This window comes from Canis aureus, chromosome 21, assembly GCF_053574225.1.
Source record: "Canis aureus isolate CA01 chromosome 21, VMU_Caureus_v.1.0, whole genome shotgun sequence".
Lineage (NCBI taxonomy): Eukaryota > Metazoa > Chordata > Mammalia > Carnivora > Canidae > Canis > Canis aureus.
This window is the reverse complement of record NC_135631.1, coordinates 20,371,601-20,391,204: the sequence shown is the minus strand read 5'-3', so window position 1 is coordinate 20,391,204 and position 19,604 is coordinate 20,371,601. Positions and strand designations below refer to the sequence as shown.

General features: G+C 33.5%; 1 protein-coding gene across 4 annotated transcripts in view; it reads right to left on the bottom strand.

The window, feature by feature from the left end:
• ELP4 (elongator acetyltransferase complex subunit 4) overlaps positions 1 to 19,604 on the bottom strand; it is a 252,914-nt gene that overhangs the window by 66,724 nt on the left and 166,586 nt on the right. Inside the window, exon 10 of one of the 4 annotated variants that reach the window (XM_077863451.1) lies at positions 18,544 to 19,280. The exons of the other annotated variants lie outside the window; for them this stretch is intronic. Coding sequence (XP_077719577.1) covers positions 19,266 to 19,280 — 15 coding nt within the window. The 3' untranslated portion in view covers positions 18,544 to 19,265. Of the gene's footprint in view, positions 1 to 18,543; positions 19,281 to 19,604 lie in introns of those variants that run through there. 4 annotated transcript variants of the gene reach the window in all.

Sequence of the window (19,604 nt, the reverse complement as noted above, 5' to 3'; positions counted from 1 at the left end):
CCTATGTGGCACTTATTATGTTCCAGATACTCATCTAAGCATTTTGCATATTCAGTTAATCCTCTCATTTAGCCCCATGATGTAGATAGTATATCGATCCCTATTATACAAATGAGGAACCTGAGGAACAGGCAATTAGTAAAGAGATGGAATTTGAAACCAGGCATTCTTTTCCAGAGCTGGAGCATTTAATCACTACACTGCACTGCTACTCATGACATTCATAAACACAAGAATCCTTGTATATACCTGCAAGTTTAACATGAAATCACTCATCTTATAATTAGTCTTTCTTCCACTGAACTCCTATATTCCTTGACTGGGTAATCATTAACTCAGCCCTTGTTCTGTTAGTTTTATTACAATAATTGCAGCTACTATTTACTGAGTACTTGGAAAGCTAGGCTCACATATAGCAAAAGATTAAGTAGTAGAAGAACAAGGATTCAGGGCACCTGGGTGGCTCAGTCAGTTAAGTGTCTGCCTTTGGCTCAGGTCATGATCCCTGAGATCCAGTGCCACAATGGGATCCAGTCCTGCATTGGGCTCCCTGCTTAGTGGGGAGTAGGCTTCTCCCTCTCCCTCTGCCCCTACCCCCTGCTCTTTCTCTCAAGTAAGTAAATAAAAAAATTTTTTTTTTTTAATAAAAATCTTTTAAAAAAACCCCCAGAAGAACAAGGATTCTAAATCAAGGCTATCTTCATCTTTGCTTAAAGCATGATGTTATACTACTTCTCACTGGATTATAAATTCCTTAAAGGTAGGGATTATGTCTCATACTTGCTTGTTGATTCCATAATACTTTGAATGCCTTGGTCCTCTGAAAAAACATTTCCTGATTGACTGATACAATTCACTTTTCACAGAATTTAGCATGGATAGTATGAAAACTTTGAGATCTCCCATTAACTGTCTTTTGGGAATACCTAAGGTAATCCATCTTCAGCTTGCTTACCATTAAAAGGAGGAAAAATACACTTAATTATAGGTGCTTAAAGATTATAAGCAGGAATATCTGTAGAATACAGTGCCTGCCACATAGTAAGTACCCCAAAAAAAGGGGCTAGTTTCTTACTTTCTTCTTTGAAATAATTTTTTGGTCATGTTTATAATGATTTATTTTAGCATACAATTTTGTAAAAATGCTAATCTTTGGTGGTGTCCTTGTTGAAGTTTGTAGTACTTAGCCTAATTTCTCTTTTTTTCTTTTCCTCAAAATCAGCTAAAATGATAAATATTAGTTTATTGTACATCAAAGGAAGAATTCCTTTCTGAGCCAATGAAGTAGGTCTGGTACTATGGTCTATCCAAGTGATTACTGTGAGCAAATATGAAAGAAATCCATGAAAGGCAGAATGGCCCCTCAAAGATGCCCACATCATAATTCCTGGAACCTGCCATGTGTTACTTTTCATAGCAAAGGGGAATGAAGGTTACAGATGAAATTAAGGTTACTCATCAGTTGGCCCTAAAATAGGGAGATGCTCCAGGTTTATTCCAGGGGCCCAATGTAATCACAAAGCTCCTTAAAAGTGGCAGAGAGATGGCAGTGTAAGAAGGACTCATTCAGCCTAACATTATTAGCTTTGAGGATAGAGGAATGGGGTCATGAGCCAAGGAATGCAGGCAACCTCTAGGATCTGGAGAAGCAAGGAAATGGATTCTCCCCTAGAGTCTCTAGAAGGAACTCAATTCTGCTGACTCCTTCATTTTAGCCCTGTAAGACTCACTCTGGATTTCTGTGCTTTAGAACTGTAAGACAGTAAATTTGCATTGTTTAAGCTGCTAAATTTGTGGTAATTTGTTACAGTAGCAATGGGAACTAATACTGTATGTAAATAATACCACAATTTAGGAAATGTGCAAAAACAAATATGTCATTTAAAATTTTTTTTTTTTTTATTTTTCAAGTAACCTCTACTCATGACTGCAAAACCAAGAGTTGCATGCTCTGCAGACTGAGCCAACCAGGTGTCCCTATATATTGTGGTTTTAAACAACTTCCAAGGGACTATATGAATAATAAGAGACATTTTTCTTGATTATACTGGGCACAGAAGTCAAGTAAAATGCAACATAGTAAAATTTATCATTACAGATTTGTTAATAACATCTATTTTAATTAGCTGGATTAGAGATGAAAATTTTTTCTCTTTGTAATCCATTCTTTAGTAAATAGAAATGTCTTTCTACTTGTGAACATGATAAGAGAGAAATAAGGAAAGGATCTTAATTATAAGAGAGAGATTTTTATTTGGGCAAAGAGAAGGTATTTTTGATACTGTCACTCCAAAGCCTAAACATCTTTGGCTAATTTGAACTAAAATGTATTCCCTTATGTTACCAAACTTAACTACTTTTACAAATATGAAATTTCTGCTTAAATCATGTCAGTCTCTTCTACACTATCAAAGGCTTTGCTCATTCTTTTTTAAAAAAAAATGTGTTCTTTTCTTTTTTTTTTTTTTTAAAGATTTTATTTATTTATTAGAGATTGCATGCACATACACAAGTAGAGGGGGAGAGCTAGAGAGAGATAGGGAGAAGTAGATCCTCTGCTGAGCATGGAGCCATATGCAGGGCTTGATCCCAGTACTCTGGGATCATGACTTGAGCTGAAGGCAGATGCTTAACTGATCGAACCACCCAGGCTCCCCACTTTGCTCATTCTTAAATCTCTTCTTATGGCATCTCCACTCCACCTGTAATTTTTTCTTCTCTGCCTGTTCAACACAGACTTCTCCAATCATCCATAGCACTAATGTTTTCTAAGTTCATTTTAGCTTCTATTGTGCATTACTCTTTATTATTTACAAGTTACTCATTATTACTTCAGGTTTGCATGTTTTATTTCCCTGTTAGCTCCTTAACAACTAATGATGGCTGATGGGTACATAGGATTCATTATATTTGTCTGTGTTGTATATGTTTGCAGCTTTCTATAATAAAAAGTTAAAAAAAAAAAAACTAGGGAGATGCCCTTGTATCATAAAGCATTCTTTCAATTTCTAGGTTTATCCTTCCCTAGCACTATAAGGTTGGTTGAACTGGTTTGCCTCTAAAGCTATACCTCTTTTGGTTGAAGAAACATGATGGAAAAGAAGGTATGATACTATGCCCAGAGGCTCATGGCATTATCCAATATAATAGCAGATTTCTATAAGCTGATGTACATTATTCAAGACAAAACTTCACTATTGCTCAGTAAAGAAAAGCAGGAACAATTCAACTCAATGGTTAATTGTTTATATAATCTTTGAAACCTCTGCTTCAATGTTATTGATACAGGATTCCCTGTTAGCATATTTCTGGAAAGAAATGATTGAAGCAGGTTTCATCAACATTTACTAAAGAAAAAGTTAGAATCAACAGTAAGACTTACTATTGCTAGTTTATTCTATAAAGTATTAACAACACAAAATGTTAATTAATTTCTAATTCTCTATTCTATTATTTAGATTTCATGAAGGTTGATTGGACTTGATCCATCATTTTACGGAAAATTAATTATTTCAAATACATGCACCACTTTATGCAACCTGCCTGATTTGCATTGAGGAAAATTCAGCAGAAGTAATTGAGGCACAAGCAAATACTGGCACTGACTGAACTCAATTTTCATTCCAAATTTCTGCAAAATCCCAAGGCACAACAATATCAGATGCAAGGGGGAAAACAAACAAAAGCAATGTGAAAAGGGAACATGAAGAGAGAATATTACAAGAATCAGAGAACAAAGGGATTGCAAAACTATTTTAGTGCCATAGATGAGCAGTGAGGGCTTCATTCAGGCAAGGTGGAATAAGATATCATATGGCATCCTGACAATTGATGTCTTCATTTAAATGTAAGAATTTACATTCTAATTAGAAAGAATTTACATCTTAATCAGAGGCAGCTGTATTATCTTGTTACTGTTTTTTTCAAAGGTAATGAACTAAAGTACTGCTGTGCTTTTTCAACCAGAAACTAAATAGACAGCATCCAGTGTTATTTTATAGCTTACCTGCTGTAAGCTGTTATTAATATTTTCAAAGATTAAATTTCTAACTAAAATCTTTTAAAAATGAAAATTGTATTTGACATCACTAGAATAGTATGATAAGGGCTTAAAGTGTTTAAACAAATCCCTTTCTAACTTGTATTTTAAACATACTTATTTATCAAGCTAATAGAAACCTCTTATGATTTATTAATATAATATTGTTTTCATTTGGGAGGATGTAGAAAAGCTACTAAAGCAGATATGCATCATATTCTGATGAAACCCTGTTGTTCTTAAACTTACATTTGGTTGTAAGAGATGATTTAATACAAAACTTTACCTTATTAAGATCATTTAAATAAAGGTGTATTTTTTCTTTCTGTCATGTTTAGCAAGGATAACAAATATGTGTAACATGATAATATTTTGCTTGTTTTATACTATTTTGTTATTATCACATTAATAACATTTAAAAATGTAATACTTTACAAATATACACAATTTTGATAGTGTCCAGGATTGCCATAGTTAGTGAAATGAAAGAAAATAACGCATTCAAATTCATACTGTTCTATTCTAGGTTGTTTATAATGATGGTAGCTAGACTTGGGTATTGGTAGTTGGTGATATCTTTGCAAAATCAAGCCCATCATTCATATGAGAATCAGCATGAGCTCACTGACCCATGGTTTAGAAGAAATTGGGCTTGGCCTAAAAGAAATCAAGCAGGAGAAAATTACAAGTGTTAATAAAAATGTAAAATGCCACCTTTGTCCCTAGCACCATGCATCTTTAGGTTATTGATACTTATTTTCATCAGCTGCATCATTAATACAAAGTTGTAGTATGGATCAATTTTTAATATGCAGGTTTATGATTTAATTCATTATGTAATATAATTTTTTGTTAAAGTGAAGGGAAAGAAAAATAAAAAGACTAAAGCTATATCTACTGGTATATTACAAATGAATAATATATTTGGTCAAAATATTTGATTTAATAAATCAGTCTAAAATAATTCTGAGGTGCAGATTTATCTTTGCTATTATACTGATTTTTTGGATCCATATGTATTAAAAAACCAGATCACATACAAATGTGTTATATTTTAAGAAAACAACGGTAATTTCAGGTAGATAAAAATTTATGAAATTAATTTTAAGGTGGCAGTTTCCTGACCTAGGCCACTCTGATGACAAAGAAGGGATAATTATTAGTTCACTGGTGCTTTTTCTTGTATCCCACTAAAGACAATTTATAGAGGAAATGATTCAGATGGGCCTGACTGAATTACTGGCTCTGAAAGACGGCTTTATACTGCTGTCAGAAACCGTCAGCCCACTTCTGAAAGGTTGATTTGTCTATGGCTCTTCTGCGTATGATTTGTTATGAGAGTACCTAATATCACATAGTATACGCAGAGCCTTCATTTTCAAAAGTATCCCAGGTAAGTTTTTGATCATCCCTAGGTTCTATGGAACCTGTCTGCATTTCCATAAAGAGTATCTAAAAATAAAGTACATTTTGCTTTTTACATTGATGGTTCTAGTAGGTTACCATAGACTTTGAGTTACAGTATACCACAGCATTATATCTACTTTCACCAGTTCTCCACCTGCTTCCATGTTTACTGTAACTATAAATATTCACATCCAATGTAAAAGAGCATAATAAAACACAACATTTGACTCCTCTTGTTCTGACTCTGGTTTTCGTTATCACTTTGGGCTTGGATATCATGAAGGTTTTCTAAGTAAACTCCGGGCTTGTCATTACCTCTCTAATTCTTCCTTGATGGAACTGACAGCCTTAAACCACAGGTTCTAGTCTCCCCTATTACATTGTAAGCTCCATTACTACAAGCAAGAATTCTAATCCTGATTCTGTCACTATCTGGGTCTTATTTTTCTCATATTTTAGTAAAATGAAGAAGTGTAAAAAATTTATTTCAATTGTCTCTTTCCCCTACAATTAAATGACTCCATTCTTTTTTTTTTTTTTTTTTAAGACTTTATTTATTCATGAGGGATGGAAAGAGAGAGAGAGGCAGAGACACAGGCAGAGGGAGAAGCAGGCTCCATGCAGGGAGCCTGACATGAGACTCGATCCCGGGTCTCCACGATCATGCCCTGGGCTGAAGGTGGCACTAAACCGCTGAGCCACCAGGGCTGCCCAAATGACTCCATTCTTATTCATTGTGTGGTGTACTTACTGTGTTTTAGTTATTTCATGCCTATTAACGTATCAATTTTCCTTCAACCCCACCCCCAAATGCCTTCTGCCTCTTTTTGTCCAATCAAATCCTGTTTCTTTTTCAAGATCCCTTTCAAATCTCATCTTCTCCATAATGCTCTTTGCTAATAATGCTGGCCAACAATAATTCTCTTCTAATTTGTACATTCAATAAATATTTGAGTGTCTACTCTGTAGTAGGGTGATGGGGGGTGCAAGAAATTTATAAAAAGAAACACAGCCCTTGCATTTAAAAAGCTTACAATATAGTAAGATAAGCTGGTAAAAAATATTGAAGATTGTGAATAGTACAAGGAAGGCAACAAACAGCTTGCGGAGGGAATATGCACATGTACATTATTTATATAGTGTGATCAAAGAAAGCATACAGTGATAACTAATAATTTATTATTATCTTGAATTGGTATTTGGCTTGTCCTGGGTATAAATCTTGTTTCTCAAACAAGATTGCCATACAAGGACACTTAATTTTGTGGCTAATATAAATTGAGTGTTTAAGATGTACCGTAATTGTACTGGGTAATTCACATGTACTTTATAATTTAATCCTTAGAACTACGTAGGTATTTTTATTATTATATCATTTTACTCAAGATGAGGAAAAGGAGGCTTAGAATTAGACTGAGATATTTGCTGAAAGCTGGATAATTACTAAGTGGCAGAGCTGGAACTAAAATCCATGGTGTCTGCAAACACTAAAGTGCAGTTTATTAATTATCATGGTAAACTCCTTCTTGGAGACAGGGATCATATTTAGTGGCTTTTAGTACCAGTCATTTGCACATATTAGGCACTTAATACTGACTTGGCTTTTTCAGTAGGGCATTACTCTTCCCTGGAGGCAGTTTCCTTGTTCTTGCGTGAACTTAATTGGCCTCCAAAGACTTCTCTTGGAGACAGAGACCCTTCAACGGAAAATTCTGGGAAAAGGTATTTCAGATCTCGTTTCTACCATGGCTTCTCATCATCTTGTTTCCAACTGGCACCAAGTTTGTTGTATGCATGATGGTTTCCTACTTAAAACATTTGGTTTTGTGTGAGCTCCACACTAGCAATTGCCTATTTTGAGCTTATATTCTTTCAAATGGTTTTGACTCAAATACTGAAAATATTCAATGGTAAGATGTATAGATCAGAAAACTGTTACACAGTAAACAATTTAATAAAATTAATTAACTCAGGACCCCCTTTTCACAGAGTTAGTTAGGTTTCAAATATTTTAAAGACCAAAAGGATATGCTACCAAAGAAAGTCATAAAAGTGGGGAAATAAATCACATTTTTATTTCAAACAAAACTGTGAATGCCAATAACACCTCTCCTTGCATACTTACTCGATCAGTTACACTAACATAGTGGAGACTCAGGCACAGGTAATCTAAAAGAGCAGCTTAAATGAAAGGATCATATTTGATTCATAATGAGCTAGAAGTGAACTAGCTTCTGTAACTCTATTGTTTAAATCTTCTTTCTCACTGCTGGAAAAAAAACAGCGTCATCTCTTAGGGCATTTGTACTGATATACTAGAGCTTTAAAAAGTACCAATTAGTTGGCTCTCACTTTCTTACTAATTGGTTCTTTTAGAACTTCTCTTCTAGATCTGGCAAGATTATAGTAAATAAGTATTTTATTCATTTACTTTTATTGAGGTATAACTGATATACAAAAAATTGTACTCATTTAATATTTACATCTAGATGATTTGGGACATACACACACAACCATTATAATATCACCACAATCAAAGCATTAAATATATCTATCACTTGAAAAAGTTTCCTTGTGTCCCTTTGTAGTGGAGTTTTTGTCTTTTTTTGGTAAGAACATTTAATAAGAGATCTAGCCTCTTTTATATTTTATTTTATTATTTTTTAAAGATTTATTTATTTGAGGGAGGGAGGGACAGAGGGAGAGAATTTTCAAGCAGACTTTCTACTGAGTGTAGAGTTCGACGTGAGGCTTGATCTCATAACCCATGAAATCATGACCTGAGCCAAACCAAGAGTCAGACACTTAACTGACTGAACCACCCAGGCATCCTTCCTCTTTTATACTTTAAAGTATACAATACAGTATTGTTATCTATAGGTACTATGTTGTAGAACAGAATCCTAAAACTTATCTTGTATAATACAAAATTTTGTGCCCACTGAGCAATAATTCCCCATTTTCCCCTCCCCTCAACTCCTAGCAACCCACCATTCTATTCTGTTTCTATGAGTTTGAATATTTTAGATACCTTATATAATATTTAAATCAAAAGGTCCCTAATTAAGTAAATAATGTGACACTATCAATAAAAACTTGAAAACTTTGTTTTTTTTTGTTTTTTAAATATTTTATTTATTTATTCATGAGAGACAGAGAGAGAGTGGTAGAGATATAGGCAGAGGGAGAATATAGGCAGTGGGACTCTATCAGGAACCATGGGACCATACCCTGAGCCAAAGGCAGACACTCAACCCCTGAGCCACCCAGGCATCCCAAAAAACTTGAAATCTTTGATGTTATAATCTGAAGTATGGCCAATATACTCGGAGTTAATGGAAAACTGGTTTTCAAATTATGCTGTGAATAACATGCTGCTAAAATTTTAAAATCTAAATTTAAATATCAGAATTACATTCCATAATGTAATTAGGCTTATAAATAAAAAAAAATCTGAGATAAGATAGAAGTCTTTAATTTAATGGCTTTGTTGTGTTTCAAGACCAAAGGAAGAAATTGCCTAAAGGATAACAGTAAACTTAATGAATGGAAAAGGAAGTAGTCAAGAAACTTTTAAGATGAATAAATGAGAAATCAGAAAACAGATTCATAAAAACAAAGAAAATGTAGGAATAAAACATGGAGTTACAGGTTTACTATTCTGTATTATGGATAGAAATTCTTTAAAAATAAAATTCAAGAACTCAAACAGTGACCCCAGGTATTTACTGAATTCCCCAAGGCATAAGGAAGCCTACTCTCAGAAGACAACTACTGGCATTCTCAACCTGGGAGCACATCTTACCCATCTTCTATAATCCTAGAGACAGATTAAGCCAGGAAACAGTAAAAAAGAAAAACAAAAACAAAGACCTATACATGATCCATATTTATCTCAAATACAAAGAGCCTAACCAAGAATCACTTGACATTTAAACATTTAAGTATTCATGGCTACTTTACTAAAATAAATTAGACCTTATGAAATAGTTTATAAAAAAGCATACAGAAGAAGACTTTGCAACAGAGTTAACATCCTCAAATGGTTAAGATACGAAGTTAGGAAAGGAACCAATTGGAAAACATAGAAAATAAGACTATGACTGTCAAAAAGAAAACTTCTATTAATGAATAGAATGAACACAACTGAAGAAGAAATTAGTGAGCTGGAAGATAGGCTAAAGGGATTCTCTCAGAATATAAGTCAAAAAGGAAGAAAATAAATTATTAGAGAAAAATTAATATTAAAGAAAAGTTATGGACACTACATCTAAAAACTTCAACACTGTTTAATAGGCATTACAAAAGAAAAGAGAGAGAATGGCAAGGAAGAAGCAATCTAAATATAAAAGTAGGAACTTACTATTATATTAAAAGACTGAAGAAGCAGTAGAAGAAATATTCAATTAAAAACTCTTCTTAAACTAGAAAATAGGAGGAAACATCTTTTAACTGAAAAATGAGATCTAAAAATATCTAAAGCAAATTTTTAAAAATAGTAACACAAAAGAATAAATCATACTGATATCAGGAGCAAAAGCTGATGGTCAATTTCCCCAATATATTTAACATTATATTGCAAGTCCTGAACAATGCAATCAGACAATAAAAGGAAATAAAATGTATAAATATTAATAGAAAGAAAAAACAATCATTTGTAGACCACATGATCATTTACCTGCAAAATTCAAAATTCAAGAGAGTAAACTATTAGCATTAATGAGAGGGCTCAGTAAATTAGCCAGATACAAGATCAACTTTAGCATTAATACAAAAATGCAATAAAATAGAAAAAGGATTCCATTCACAAGTGTAAGGAGAAAAAGCCTCAGAAAATATTCAGGAATAGACATCACATGAAATGTGCAAAGACTATTCTATTCACTCCTTTCACAAATATTTACTGAAAAGACAATGGAAATAGTAAGGTGGAAAAAAACAACAACAATGATATACTCATGGTACCTGTCCTTACAGAGTTTATAAAGTATATTGGGATAAAAATGTCAGTCTAAAAAAAAAAAAAAGTCAGTCTAAGAATCACATTGGTAAACATAAAAACAATAAACTGATAAGTGCTATGAAGTACATGGTGTATAAGAGAAGACATTTTATTTAGTTAGAGAGTCTGTAAGAGGTTTTCCCTGTGCAGTATAAATTACTTTGGGAGCTGTAGGAAGAATTATCTAGGTAGGAGACAATGTAAAAGGTATTTCAGGAAGACTCAAGAGTTAGTGCAAACGCTTTGTGGCAGAAACAATACTACTGTAAGGAATTAAAACTAAAAAATAAAAATGTGTGGTAGTCTGTATTAATGCCCTTGTATGCCCCCAAAGATACCTATGCCCTTAATACCTGGAACCTGGGAAGATGTGATACATAGTAAAAGAGATTTTTCATATGTGATTAAATTAAGGATGCTGAAATGGGAAGATTGTCTTAAACCCAATGTAATTACAGGAACTCTTATAAGAGAAAGGCAGGATGGTCAAAGTCAGAGGTGATGTGATGATGGAAGGAGAGCCTGCAGTAATGTGGCCATAAGCTAAGGAATGCTGGCAGCCTCTAGAACTGGAAAAGGCAAGGAGAAATGGATTCTCTCTGAGAGCCTTCAGAAGGAACTAGCCTTACTGACACCTTGATTTTATTCCAGTGAGATGAGATTGATTTGGGACTTCCGATCTCCAGAACCAGAACACAATACATATTTTAAGCCTTTAAATTTGTGCTAATTTGGTACAGCAACAATAAAAAACTAATAAAGAATTAGTCATGTATTACTTGATTTCTTTTTAAAGAAAAAAGAAAGATCAAGTGTTAAAGTAGAATTTATCAATTCTTACCCTGGAATTATATGAACATATGTGAGTCACAGAAGACATTACAAAATAATACATTGTTAAAGAATAGGTAAAGGGAGGTCATGATAGGTGAATCCATTACATGTATCCAATCCACACTTATGATACACAAGGATGATTCAATATTTGTTGTATATAAAAATTTATTTTCAATATAGGACACCAGGCTGGCCCCGTCAATAGAGAATGGGACTCTTGATCTTAGGGTCATGAGTTCAAGCCCCATGTTGGGGGAGAGTTTACTTAATACAAAACTTTTTTAAATTCATTTTTATTTTTTAAAAAGATTTATTTATTTATTTGTGAGAGAGGGAGAAAGTACATATGTATGTGGGAGGTGTGGAGGGCGAGAATCTCAAGCAGACTCCTGCTGAGCACAGAGCTGGATGTGGTGTTTGATCTCATGACCCTGAGATCATGAACTGAATTGGAATCAAGAACCAGACACTTGACTGACTGAGCCATCCAGGCACCTCCAAAATATTCTTCAATAGACTATACCTGGTAAAATAAAGACTTTGACAAGTTGCTATCTTTAGTTGAATATCAAGGATATTAGACAGCATTCCTATGAACATGAATAGTAAGATTTACTTCATATGGTTATATATATGGAATGATATATACGAACTTACATGTGGCGCTAAATATTATATAGTGTTATGTATAAAATACGTCATTCTGAAAATTTGACATGCAGAATGTCAAACATTTGCAATGTTTAAGCATCACAAAGATTAATTTAATACATATTTCTTGCCTCTAGAGAACTTAATAGATGTTTTGATAATGGTGGCTTGTTTTTTTTTTATTCAAAGAATTTTAAAAAATAAGATATAACCATCATTATCATTTATTAAGATAGATAATAGACTCTAGTTGTAGAGAAATTTTAATCTTTATAATATTTTTTTGGATAAATTATTAAATTATCAAGTAGAAAGATTTTGCGCATGCATGTTTCAAGTAACAGTTCTTAAATCTATCTGTTTGCCTCAATATAAAGATCCTAACAATAAAGCAATTATGTATAGGTACATTTACATGGTGACTTGAAAAGTCTTAGTTTTTAGATATCAGTAAATAATCATTAAGTCATATATTACTCTATATTAAACAATTCTAGTGTTTTCTTTCATCTAAATTAGAATTTGTTTTAAGTACCAAAAACACGAGTTTTGTGTCTTCTACTTGAATCAACCACAAAAGGTTTTTAGGAGCTGAGAAGTATTTCTGTTTTCAAACAAATACAAAAATCCACCATGTAAGAACAGGATCCGAAATGATAAGACATAATTTGCTTTGATGCATTTATGATAAGATGATTGCACTGCAAACTAAATGTATTATTTTTTTAATACTCTATTAATATTGTAAACAGAACAAATGCACAGATGGCATAGGCCATAAAAATATAATTAAACTTCACAATATTGTTCCTATCAGATTTCAGAAGTGTGCTCTAGGTGAAATTAAAAGTGCTGAATATGTGAGGGCATATAATATTTAAAAATTTTAAGTTTTGGGACAAATACACAAAAGTTGACATATTTAACTATTTCACGTTATTTCTACTTCCCTCTATGTTCTTGGCCTTCATTTTCAAACAATTTGAGAATTATTTTAGGAGAAGGAATATTAACTAAAAGAAAAAAAATGAGTGTCCTAATACTTACTTTTCGATTAGAAAATACTTTGGTTTTCTTAAAAAATATAATGTGAAGTACTGGCACAGATTGCTACAGAGAAATCACAGGCTTGTTCCAGGACAGTCGGATAACAACCACAGATAAGATACAAGGTCCTTAGAGAAAAGGGATTGAAGAGACAAACTTCTGAGGTTCCTTTCTGTCTAGGTATTTTGCATTTCAGTAATGTGATAATAATAGAAACTAGGTATCTGCCTAAATCCTCTCATAAATGAAGCAGATTTTAAATCTATAAATTATGCTAAAGGTAGGATATGCATACTTTGAAAAACACTGTTTAAACTTTTTGTTGTTGTTGTTGTTGTTGTTGTTGAACCTTTTTGATCAATAGTAATTGCTTAAAACTAACAATCCCACAAGATGAATGAATAAGGAGACTATCTAATTCTGAAAGATGTTAGAATTGTTTCAAGCTCTCTGGGGATAGCTGGGCAATGAGGGTTGTTTTGCAGAAATACCAGCATGTAGCATGCTGGTCTTCTTTCTGTTTCCCTCATTTAGTGGGCTTGTTGACTAAGCCACTGGTGCAATGCCTGGAAAGCTGAAGGGGCCCAAAGAGACAAACACAGGGTCAGGGGATCCTTTTTGTGTGTCATGTTTAGCAAGTCAAGTAAACAAAGAGACTACAGGCAGTTACTATAAGATATAACCCATATATGCAACCCCAAAGACAGACAAGAAATGCAAGCAACAGATACAAAAATAACTGCAAAGTTTAAGTTTATTATTATTATTTTAGTAATCTCTATACCCATTGTGGGGCTTGAACTCACAACCCTGAGATCAAGAGCTGCATACTTCTCTGAAAGCCAGCCTGGTGCCCCTGCAATGTTTAATAAAAAGTGCTAGCACCTATAATTTCTCAAGTGCTTTCTATGCATTTTACTGTGTGCTAAGTGCTTTACATGAATAACATTCATTTTCCCAATAAAAATTTTTATGTTAACTACTCCTCGTAACAGCCTTTTGAATAGGTATTATTATCCTTATTTTATACATAAGAAAACTGAAGTTTAGAGCAGTTGAGTACCTTATGTAAGATCACATAACTAAAGAATATGGTGGAGTCAATTAAAAATACCTTTCAATAATTTTTTACAGTCAGAATATATACCTAACATAGAATGAAAATGTAACATATATTAAGTGAATAAACAGCATATATTATGGTTAAAGGCTAAATGCTGGGGGCAGCCCGGATGGCTCAGCGGTTTAGCGCCGCCTTCAGCCGAGGGTGTGATCCTGGAGACCCAGGATCGAGTCCCATGTCAGGCTCCCTGCGTGGAGCCTGCTTCTCCCTCTGCCTGTGTCTCTGCCTCTCTCTCTCCCTCTCTCTCTGCGTCTCTCAGGAATAAATAAATAAAATCTTAAAAAAAAAAAAAAAAGGCTAAATGCTGGCAAAAGCCCATGACAAGGAAGAAACACATACAGATGAAAATCTATATATGAGATTTTAAATACATATAGTGATAAAATATACAAAACATAAAATTTATCATTAAACATTTTTAAATGTATATTTCAGTGTCATTAAGGTACATTTCCACTGTTGTACCACTACTCATCTCTAGAACTTCCATATTATCCCAACTGAAATTCCATATACAGTAAATAAAAAATTGCCATTCCTCTCTTCTCCTACATATATTTTTAATTCAAGCCTAATTATAATTTTTTTTTAAAGATTATTTATTTATTCATGAAAGATAGAGAGGCAGAGACACAGGCAGAGGGAGAAGCAGGCTCCATGCAGGGAGACGGAGGCGGGGACTCAATCCCAGGACTCCATGATCACGCCCCGGGCCAAAGGCAGACGCTTAACCACTGAGCCACCCAGGCGTCCCTCAAGCCTAATTATTTAAATAAAATCTTAGAATGCTAGTGTTCAAAACCCTTCTGTCTTAACCTGTTTATTATAACCCCAGACACCTGTTATGTAATTATGGGTGACTAAAGAAGTTTACTTGGGAAATGCAATTATAATTTTATTTACTAAATAAGAAAAATTTAGAAGAATAGACAGAAATATAATTATATATATATTATATAATAATAATTATAAATATATTATTTGCTTCCTACTGTGCTAACAGTTGATATTCAATCTAAAGGCATAAGTTGAAAGACATTAGAAGTTAATTAAGGCAATGGCATACTTTTACTCATAAGCAATCTTATTTTAATCATGTAGATATTTAAGTAGCAAGACTGTAACAATTCTTGGTTATTTCCAGAAAAATCTTTTAAAAGGATTTGAAGAATAAAAATATTAAGAGACAGAAGCAGCTTACTAAAAACCTACTTAAGCAATTGTGACAGTTTAAATAATAGCATGCAACCCTTGAAATGGACTTATCCATATTGGCTATATAACTGAAAATATCCCAAAATATTTCTTTTCCTGATAAGACAAGGACACTAAAAAGAGGAAAAGGAAATCCTTGAGTACAAAAGTGTTAACTATACAAAATAGTATAGGGAGAAACATGTTCGAGAGAAGTTTTTTTTTCTTTTTTTAATACAACAGTTCAAGTCAATGGCTATTTAAAACTTTAAAACAGGGGATCCCTGGGTGGCTCAGCGGTGTGGCTCCTGCCTTCGGCCCAGGGCGTGATCCTGGAGCCCCAGGGTCGAGTCCCATATGGGGCTCCCTGAATGGAGCTTGTTTCTCCCTCTGCCTGTGTCTCATGAATAAATAAATAAAATCTTTTAAAAAATAAATAAAACTTTAAAATACATTGGGCATGGGGATGTAATGTATGGCACAGGGAATGTATTCAATATATTGTAATTACTTTGTATGGTGATAGATGGTAACTAGACTAATTGTAGGGATCATTTCATAATGTATAAAAATAATGAATTACTATGATGTACACCTAAAACTAATAGGATATTGTATGTTATTATCCTTCAACATTTTAGGTCTTATTCAAGTGATTGGTAAATCAGAATCAGAAAAAAATAGTGACTGAAGCCCAAGTCTATGCTATAATTCTGTAGAGAGGAAGAAAATCTTACAGGGTAAGAGAGCTGGGAAGGGGATGAGAGGCAGAGAGAAGAGGAAAAAAAATGTACTCACTCCTACATTTATATCACCCTATTGGGAATAAGGGAGGAAAAGAAGAAGCTTTTCTATACTTCTTTGAGATGAATTTGAAAATTGCAACATGGAACATGCCCTCTAGGTGAAACCAATGATATGGATTTAAGGGCCATTTTATAAATCTAACACTTTCCTAAACGAATTCCCAAAGATCAGATTTTGAATACAAATGTCCCTATCTTCCTTCAGGAATCTGTCACACAAGGACTACTGGATTGGGAATCAGGAGACTTTGGTTCTGGACTTGGTTCTCCTACACTATGTGTGATATAGGAATACTTATCTGGGACTCTGATACCTTATAAAGATCTACTATCTTTATCTTCAATCCCTCCAAATCTAAAATACTGTGAATACCTTAACTCATTTGGTGGCAAAGCCTGAACTTTCATAAAGCTATTTATAGTTTTTATTAATCTGCCTTGTGTGAGTACTCATAAGTTTTACTGCAGAAATATTAATGTATTTGATTGAGATACTTAAATCACCTTTTAGACAAACATTTTAACTTGTTGAAATATTTTCAAACATAAATAAACATGCAAGAATAGAACAAAATTCTCATATCCTTCACAGTAGGTTCCCCAACTTTTAACACTTCACAACATTTGCTTCATCTTTCTTTAAATTATTTTCCTTTAAATATAGGTATACTTTAAAAAAATATAGGTATACTTCTCCAAATATATTTATATACCCATGATTAACCTTTTCTGAACGATTTAAGAATAATCGGCATATACGATTCCCATCACCCCTAAATATTCGGTGGGTATTTCCCAAGGAAGGACATTCTCTTACATAGTTCTCATGCAATTGTTAAAGTATGGAAATCAACACTGATATGACACTAGCACCAATCCACAGACCCCATTTTCATTTCTGTCAATTGCCCCAGCAATATCAGAATATCCATTCTCTTCTCATATTCTCAGTCCCTCCTTGCCTCTCAGGTTGACAGTTTTTCAAGAACACATGACTTTTACTGTAGGCTAAACATAAATGTAGGTCTACCTTCTTTTTCCTCCTGATCATGCTTTTTGGGCAGGGAAGACACTAAGATGATATTCTGTTCTTCTAGGGCTTCACATCTAGGTGATGTGCTATACATGATGTCGATCCACCTGTGATGGTCACCTGCCATGCTGTTCATCAGGTTTTCCACTGTAAAATCACCCTTTTTCTCTTTGTAACTGATTAGTAGTTTGTAAGGGCAATGTTCTCAGATTCTGTCAGTATTCTGACATCAAACCCACTGATCAACCTGAGCCTCCATTGAAAACTCCCAACTGAAGCAGACAAAGCAATGTCAAATAGTAATTTTCTATGTCATCATTGCTTTGATGTTTATTATTTGGTATTCTACTATAAAGAGGTTTCTCTTTTTATGTATCCGTCCATGTATGTATGTATGTATGTATCTGTAGCAGTATGGATGCATAGATTTCCATTCTACTCAGTGGGTTATCTTCTATTATTTACTTTGAAACTCAAGTTTCCCAGATTTGGTTAGAAGGGTCCTCTTCAAAGTGGCTTCTGTGCCTTTTCTTATGGACTCATCATTCTCTGAGTACCTCCCTATTTTTTTTGACAAAACTTCTAGTCTCATGTTACACTTTCTGTGCCTTACCCCTAGAATTAGCTATTTTGCCTGGAGGTACCTCCTTCCCTCCCTGCCTTTTTTTTTTTTTTTAATTAGCAAGGGAAGATATTTAGAAATCAATATCTGGGTACTTGGGGTATTCCTTCAGTTGTTACTGTTTGTAAGCTTTCCTAAAGACAAAGCTAGGTAATATATCTATGTATATAAGACATAAAGACACATACATACACATACAGATACATCCATAATTATTTCTGTATGTATCTGTATGTGTGTGTACATGCAATTGTGATGTATACCTATGAGCATTTGTGTTTATTACGAAATTACCTTTTTCAAACACCAGGCAGTATTTTCTAGTATAGCAGTACTCTATGAAAAATTTTATTCACTATGTTCATCTGTTACATGGTCATATGTATTTTGATCTTAACCCCTTTTAGCCTCAGCCCTGTAAGATCAAGAAGTACTACTGGCCTTTTATTTTGCCTTCCTATTTTGCCTTGTCTCACTCCATTTCTACGACTGTATTAGTAAAGAAAATGTGGTTGCGGTCAGAGAATCAGGTAGAAAGAAATAAAGGAAAAATATAATTCAGACTATTTTATGAATACATCAATACAATTATATGTAGATAAATGTATATATTTTTGGTTCATTACTAACACAAAAGTAAAAAAAAAAAAAAGAAACCCCATAAATCACATGGGAAGAGTTTGAGGATATTTTAATTGTTTAAAATCTGTGCAAACATACAATATAGTTGAGAATAATATATAACTCACAGAAAGATAATGAGCTTATCTAAAATAGGCTTATATGACTAAAATTTATCATTTTAATACAAATGTGTATTTAAAGTTTCAAATTTAAGTATACTATGCATATTTTATACTGAATTAGACTAACAAACCACCCCCGCTACAGCTGGGAAGGTTAAACAACAGTATTCAAATCTGATTTAGATATAACAGCTGTTCAAATGCCAGGGCGTACTTTACTTGAAAATGTGGCCATTTAGTTCTGTTAAATATAAACTGCTGTTCTGGCTATGTTCATGCATTATTTTCCCTTAAAAGTTCTCAAAAAATTTATTTTCCCTGATACTCAAGTTTAAAGGGTCTTTTTCTTGAAATTAACTTTTTCTTTCTGAACTTTCTGAAAAAAATAAGTGGGACAATTCCCTTACCTCTTCTATTACTTGTACCCTAGTCACTTTATCAATTGCTCTAACCAATATAAAATATAATTAATAATTGGGAGAGTGGTACTGCTTTTGATGAGACCCGATTAGGTGCATTTAAATTCCTCATTTTTGACTGAAACAAGTTAAGACATTTTACACTGTAGACAATAATTCCATCATAGCTACCTACTACATGTGTTAAATTATAAGTTGTATAAGTACTATCTCAAGGCAGAAACAAAGAAACAAAATCCTAAAAATTCTCAAGAATAATCACAAGTACTTCATTTAAAGAATATCATCACCATTAAAAGTCCATGGGCTTATTTATGAATGAAGAAGTTGGCCCATTATTCAATTTCTTGGGACCTGGGGAAAAAACAAGATGATTTTTAAGAAATGATTTTCCAAGAGAAGTGTCTTTAACCTGATATCTTACGGAAAAAGTGACTTTCTCCTCCATTATACTTCAGAAACTGAGAAGAAAGCTCTGATACAGAGAAAACTTTCACTTCTGCAGGAAGAACACAAAAACTAGGCACAGAAAGTATTATCATCCTACTGGAAAGGGAAACAAAAAGTTTATAGGTAGATAACTCTTCCAAAGTCACATAGGAAGTCAGTGGCTGTTCTTCAACAAGAAGCCAGTCTAAGACTTACTCCATTCAACATGTTACCTCTTTTGAGGAAACG